This window comes from Rhagoletis pomonella, unplaced genomic scaffold, assembly GCF_013731165.1.
Source record: "Rhagoletis pomonella isolate Grant_MI unplaced genomic scaffold, Rhpom_1.0 Rhpom_scaffold_09122, whole genome shotgun sequence".
Taxonomy (NCBI): domain Eukaryota; kingdom Metazoa; phylum Arthropoda; class Insecta; order Diptera; family Tephritidae; genus Rhagoletis; species Rhagoletis pomonella.
Window position 1 is genome coordinate 1 of NW_023467647.1, and position 6,457 is coordinate 6,457.

General features: G+C 37.6%; 2 protein-coding genes and 1 long non-coding RNA gene across 4 annotated transcripts; 1 reads left to right on the forward strand and 2 right to left on the reverse strand.

The window, feature by feature from the left end:
- The first annotated feature begins 2,490 nt into the window (after nucleotides 1–2,490).
- Nucleotides 2,491–3,387, forward strand: LOC118756177 (centromere/kinetochore protein zw10-like). The gene is made up of 2 exons (XM_036490958.1): nucleotides 2,491–2,782; nucleotides 2,847–3,387. The coding sequence occupies exons 1-2, from the start codon at nucleotides 2,699–2,701 to the stop codon at nucleotides 3,057–3,059; spliced, it is 297 nt and encodes a 98-aa protein (XP_036346851.1). The 5' UTR covers nucleotides 2,491–2,698; the 3' UTR covers nucleotides 3,060–3,387.
- A 313-nt stretch (nucleotides 3,388–3,700) lies between these two features.
- On the reverse strand, nucleotides 3,701–4,362 carry LOC118756178. The gene is made up of 2 exons (XR_004995107.1): nucleotides 3,840–4,362; nucleotides 3,701–3,763 (listed from the first exon to the last, which is right to left on the reverse strand). It is a non-coding gene; the product is annotated as an uncharacterized LOC118756178 (long non-coding RNA).
- A 9-nt stretch (nucleotides 4,363–4,371) lies between these two features.
- On the reverse strand, nucleotides 4,372–6,220 carry LOC118756176. 2 transcript variants are annotated; one of them, XM_036490957.1, is made up of 5 exons: nucleotides 5,873–6,220; nucleotides 5,653–5,811; nucleotides 5,427–5,595; nucleotides 4,903–5,346; nucleotides 4,372–4,716 (listed from the first exon to the last, which is right to left on the reverse strand). In XM_036490957.1, the coding sequence occupies exons 1-4, from the start codon at nucleotides 6,081–6,083 to the stop codon at nucleotides 4,992–4,994; spliced, it is 894 nt and encodes a 297-aa protein (XP_036346850.1). In that variant the 5' UTR covers nucleotides 6,084–6,220; the 3' UTR covers nucleotides 4,372–4,716; nucleotides 4,903–4,991. The 2 variants fall into 2 exon arrangements, with proteins under 2 accessions (XP_036346850.1, XP_036346849.1); XM_036490956.1 differs by having other exon boundaries at nucleotides 5,427–5,604.
- Nucleotides 6,221–6,457: the final 237 nt, after the last annotated feature.

The following is a 6,457-nucleotide window of genomic DNA, read 5'->3' on the forward strand; positions in this document are numbered from 1 at the left end:
AAAAACTAAGTCCAACAACTTATTTTTAGAGTTTACTACATTATTGATCTGAACAAGAGGCAGATCTATAAGAGAGCCAACAAAATCGTGCTGGGTGACAGGAGTCAAAAAGTTTGAATCATCGTTATCAATCCAACTGACGAAAGGCAGATTGAAGTCGCCAAGAACCACTAGGCGATCATTATCACGCAAACGTGAGTGCAGATTGTGAATAGCTGCAGAATGACAATCATGAACTTGCATATCCGACCGAGGCGGTATATACGAACAAGAAACATATAAGTAGAAATTGGGGAACGAGAGCTTTACGGCTATAAATTCAATGTCAAGTGTGTTGTCATAGGTCAACAACTCAGTAGAAATACTGGACGACACAGCGTTGAGGACACCACCTGCTCTGGACTGACGATCACACCGAAAAACGACATAGTCATTTGAAAATATTTCCGAATTAAAATTATCTGGTTTTAGCCAGGTTTCAGTAAACGCAATCACTTGCGCTGTAAAATCAAAACTATTTAGATAGAAGGCATTCAGTTTAGAACGTAAACCACGAACATTCTGATAATGAATAGTTACTATTGAATCGTAATGGTCGGGTTGGTACTCACGTTTTTTGAACCTGTACGTATGGGAGGCTCATCTTTCGATTTTGTGGTGAACAAATGTACCACCGAGTGTATAGGCCAAAAAGATTTTTCAAGAACCGTAGCAAAATACTCGTCCGGAACTGATATTTTAAATGATGAAAAATCCCTCTCATACTTAAAAACAAACTTATGTACGCTAATATTAATACAACTTGTAAGACTAAGCTGAACTAAAATATAATTAATAATATCAGCCTGTGTTAAAGTTGGATGCAACCGCGATACAAAAATTGCACGGCGAGGCGGCACGGCGGTCACCAACCTAGGACCGACCGGATTCAAATCGACATCACCAGAAAAACCAGCAACATCATCATTGCTAACAGCATTGTTAACAGCATCAGTGCTATTACCATTCGCATTATTTACAGCCGTATATATATTGTTTTGTTCAATAACAGCCGTATTATCAGTATTATCAGCAACAACAGATGGGGTGGCCACGCGACTAGCGTAGGATATGTTATTTACGTTGTTAGACGCCACGACTGCAGGTACAGAGGTAACAGAGTTGGTCGATGTAACACTGTTAGCTACAGCAGAGTTAGCTATGCTATATATTGGTGTATTCAAGATAGCATTATTAATATTAGTAGAGCTAACAACACTTTTAGCAACCGACACCTTTTCAGCCGTCACAACCGTACACATAGCATTGTTGTTGCTCAACTCCTCAATACGTTGGTTTAACTCAGTGTTATGTTCACCGGCAACAGATGCTTTAGCAGAGGTTTGCTGGCCTGTAGGAATATCTTTCTTAGCGTTTTTATTGTTTTTATTTCTTCCTTTGATTTCTTTATTTTTGTTTTCTTTATTTTTGCTAACACTCAAACTCAGTTCTTTGACCTCTGATGTTAGCGAGGCAAGTGCACTAGCAACCCCTTCATCACAGATTTTTGTGAGACACTGTAGCTGAGAGCGCATAAGTTCTAATTCGCCCAGAAACCTGTTTTTGTCGGCTTGCAGAGAGTGTATAACTGCCACTGCACTTGCTTGCTCTGTACGCAGACTCTTCAATTCGGCAAGAATGGAAGATAACAAGTGATTCTGCTCCAAGAATGATAGAATACAAGATTGCGCCGATCAGAGAGGATTTTTGAGCGTAATTTTTCGGTGACGTCACACTGGTGCAGCTGCGAGAGAGCAATGTCAAAACGCGAACAAGAATGCAAGAAGAAGAAGACATTTTGCACGAAAAACGTAAACAATACGAAAAAATTTATTTATAACACATTAAAATAGGAAAATTTATAGATATTAAGCATATATATTAGCTTTAATTAAAGATGAAAGCATTGTTGTGGTGTTGTGCATATAGTCTTTAGGGTAAGTATGAAAAATAATGTTGGGACAAATGTATGTGTTAAAAATGTTTGCCATTTCAGAATCAACGCTCCCACGAGTTAGTCGAAGATGAAATCTTTGAAAAGTATTATCAAAGGTATTCTAAATAATAATAATACAATCTAAATAATAATAATACAACTTCCGACGCGTACCTTGATGAAGGTGAGCAATTAGTGCGTGAGTCTGAGCACTTGCTGCAGACAATTGGCAGCGAAGCAAATGCCGCACTGCGCCAAGCCAACTCAGAGCTGGGTGCGTGTATAGACGAATTCCGTGAAATGTCGCTGCAGGTATCGAAGGATGTTAATCAATTGCAAGATACTGTGATGGCGTTGTTCCTAGCAAGTAGCTAGAGATTAATAGTTTAGTATAAACTTAATTCAGTACCTTATATTATTTTCAGGCGCGTTATAATCCCATTAAGATATGCGATTTTCTGCTGGAAAACTGTTTAGAGCCACTAATTTTGAAGCCAGGTTCATTGGACTACAGAAAGCATACCACAGCAATCTTCTCTTGCAGATATTTCCGATGCACACACAGTTGGCACTGCGCCGTTGAAATTATTGCGTCAGTGTTTGCGTCAATTAGATTTGTTGAAAAATGTTTGGCAGAATGTGTTACCCAATGCAATTTATAACAAGACATTTTGCGATATTATACATGATTTTTGTAATGAAATAATACGACGTATACTCGCAATGGAGGACATTTCGGCAACAGTGGCAAGTGAGTTGAGTGAGCTAATCGGTGTCATATTGGAGAAGGTGCCAACTTTATTCAAGGTAAATTTCTGATGGGATGCAATGATGCGAATCAAATGCTATTTTTTTTTTGTACTTCCTGCAGCACAAACATGAAGTGATACATATTAAATCTTGGATAAAACTTGAGCAATTCAAAATGATACTGAATGCTTCGTTGCAAGAAATCACCGAGCAGTGGTGTGAAGGTGCCGGTATTTTAACGGCAAACTATAAGGCAGAAGAAATTAAGCATCTCATACGAGCACTTTTCCAAAATACCGATCGGCGCCCCAAGGCATTAACGAAAATTGTCTAAACAAGATACACTGCGTTTTTTCTGGTAGTATAAGATTTTTATTCTAAAATTTTGAAATAGTTATTAAATAATAGGTATGTTTTTCTGAAATATTTCTGATAAAAGTTTTCGTTGCATTCGCTATTTTTTTGGTAATATTCGCAATGTTTACATGCCTTCAAGCAAGAATTGTGCACAGATAATGAACGACGACTCATCCATCCATTCTATTATCGGCGATCATATCTGGGAAAATACAAAAGCACAAAGTTTTTCATAAGTTATTTATAAATGATGTTTTTAATGGTTTAATTGGAAGATTGCAATAAAAAACTTATTTATGTACGTATATTGTTATTGTTTTTAGTTGTGCTATTGTCGTATGCATATCGCACACCATCTGTAAAAGGGGCACAACTCAAACAAATTTTCGTAGATTTTTACGCATAAATCAATCCATATGAATGCAAATATGTTTTTCTGATTTTTGAGTTGTACCTCTTCAGAAGATGGTGTGCGATATGTGTTTTGTTGCAAACAATAACCGTCTAAGTCGACTTAAGAATTGTATGCCAATTGCATGCATGAGGCTGTACTCGACTTAGGCGGCTATTGCTTATGACCACAGATATAAGTAGAATTTTTATCTCTTTGTTTAATACTTGCGGCCCTGAAAAGGGCCTTTATATTAAACGGATGAACTGAAGAACCGTTCTCGTTACGAACTGCAAAAGATAAAAAGGAAAAATTTTAAAGAAACGTTAGATTTAAAAATTATTGATATTTTGTCAGACACTATACCTTGAACATTAAAAGAACATTAATATGAAGCGACATCAGACAGTTTCAGTTTTCTGGACCAATACAAGCAAATCTAGGTCAGTATTTTTGTATATTTTCTTTTTTTTGTGCGGGCGTTTTCAATTAGTTTTTTATTAAGTTTTCTTAACGTAAAAAACATTCTCGCCCTAAAAAATATTTTTTTTATTTTAATGTCGCAATTTATACTAGAGGCCTGCTCAATATGTTTTTTTACAAAATCATTTGTAATGAGCAAACCATCTTCGTTCATTGCTCTGAATACTGATTCTAGATTGCTTATATGTTCCATCATACTGCTGCTAGGTACAGATAATCCTCCTTCACTTAAGTGATTTACCCATGTGTAGGAGGGATCATCTGCGCCTTTGAGTGAGGTGCTGGGGATATCGTCTCGCAATCGGTGGCATATGTATCCGGCTAAATTTTCTAGACCATCGTACTCTAGATCCTCAAACTCTGGTGGCTCTATATCGATAGGCCATTTTTCCGAAACAACGTTTTTTCAGTATGGCACCTATACAAGTAAAGATTAAAATGTATTCTATTCTAGCTAACAATAAATTTTCATTACCTGTAAGAGGGGGCTGCGACATTTCTAAGTCGGGTGTATCGTCTTCTTCCACATTTGCTGCATTCGATATCACGCCTTCATTGCGTCGAAGCAAATATTCTCGTAGACGATATTTGAATTCTTGCTGGTCCGGGTGGTCATGCAAACCGCCCTTGGCTCGAATTACTCCAAAGAAATTTTCCAGCACATCCTGGTTCAAGCGATATGTTAAAATATATTTAACATTGAACCGGCTTTGAACGCTTCCATACAACATCTTGAGCGCGTTGTTCGACTGTATGATACCTGCAAGTAAATAAATAAATAAATAAATATGCGTCCATAAATATTACACAATATTTGTTTAAAGGCACATATGTATATATATATATGTATATATATATGTGTATGTGTGTGTGCGTGTGTGTGTGTATATAAATGTTAATATGTATTTTATTTGCTTTATGTATGTGTCTAAATATACGAATTTACCTCTTTGAAATGGTAGCAAAGTTTGTCTTCCTATCACCCTCATATTTTTGACCATTTCCGTCATAGCGTCTAATATTTTGACCTGCTCATCAATTGCTAGACCGTAGGCGTGGCACCGTGTTCTTGAGTCTGCGTGTGGAACCCTGACGTTCATCACTTGCGGCGTACAACGTGATGGAATTCGCGATGTCTTCTTGACTCCAAGTAGGTTTCTTAATGTCGTGCTTCAGTTTCGAAACCTGACCCTTCGTGAAAATGGTCAGCAGTTTGCTCTCCATGTTTTTACACATATCTTCGTATTCATCCAAGCGTTTTTTCAGCTGTTCCACCTCATAGTCATGCTTCTTTTTCTCATTACCGTACTTTTGCTGGAGTGCCGCCAGTTCCATGTCCTTCTTTTTGTTATTCATTAACAGAGTCTTGTTTTCTCGCTTAAGTCTTTTTCTACGTGTAACAAAATTAAAACTTTAAACACAAGAATATGCCAACATGTTTAGATTGCCTTATTGATTTTACAAACTCACAGTTGAGCTTCCAGCTCCTCAACTTCTTCCAAACTGCTGTCGTAGTAGAAGACTTTACGAGGTGTTGAAGTCGCGGGGATTTCGGAAAGATTTGCATCCACTAGGCTATTTTCCTTATTCTCCACATTTTCGTCAATCGGAACAACGTTGGCACTGTTATTCGCCTCGGCTATAACAACTTATTTGCAAATATAAGTCGAAACTTTCTTTAAAATCAAATTGTTACCTTCATTGACTGCGACAGGTTCACTCTGCTGAAGTAACTCGCTGACAATTTGTTTGTACTCCTCGCGCTGAACACTTTCGGCACGCTGGGAGGTTTCCCCATCCTCTGGGTAAATGCTGGGCACAGCACCACGCTTTAAAAGGCGTTTTTTTGCAAATCCTAAAGCGTTTGCAACAATAACATTAAATGGAATGAATTTAGAAAATACACAATATATTACCCATTTCGAACTGTCGATTGTTTTCTATATCTTCACTAGAAAAGTGCTTCATGCACACGTAGCTCGATTTGGGATTCAATAATGCACTTCCTCGCCGGCAAAACTGCATCCACTTTCTGGCGAGAGCTTCGTCCGTAGGAAACGAAAAAAAGCTTATATCGCACGCTTGCCTATAGTTTTCACTATCACAATTTGCCACTGCACACTTCATTTTGCCTTAGTATAAGTTTATAAAGTTTAAATAATCACTTTGAATTGCTTAAAATCTCGCAGAAATAACACACAAATAAATTGTTAAGTTCAAAATCAACAATTGCACCAGTGTGACGTCATACAAACAGCTGATTCTGTCAAATTCGTTAAGAGAAAAATAGCGGTACCGAGATCGGCGCAACCTTTGTATTCTCTCAATCGTGATTCTGCTCGTTATTTACATGTTGATGTTGTTGTTGTACAGCGACAGCATTGTATGACACACCATCTTCACGATCAGTGACAGCACAATCACCACAAATATAAATATTGTCGGAATTTTTGGAATAGTCCAAATCAGCGGCCAACGTACCAACAACACATTGCAGGTGG

Bases quoted from the DNA above. Each gene is read 5' to 3' on its own strand.
- LOC118756177 (XM_036490958.1), top strand. From the start codon at position 2,699: ATGGAGGACATTTCGGCAACAGTGGCAAGTGAGTTGAGTGAGCTAATC. The intron at 2,783-2,846 runs GTAAATTTCTGA...TACTTCCTGCAG, and splicing joins AGGTGCCAACTTTATTCAAG to CACAAACATGAAGTGATACA.
- LOC118756176 (XM_036490956.1), bottom strand. From the start codon at position 6,083: ATGAAGTGTGCAGTGGCAAATTGTGATAGTGAAAACTATAGGCAAGCG. The intron at 5,812-5,872 runs GTAATATATTGT...CAAACGCTTTAG, and splicing joins CAATCGACAGTTCGAAATGG to GATTTGCAAAAAAACGCCTT. The intron at 5,605-5,652 runs GTAACAATTTGA...TTTGCAAATAAG, and splicing joins ACCTGTCGCAGTCAATGAAG to TTGTTATAGCCGAGGCGAAT.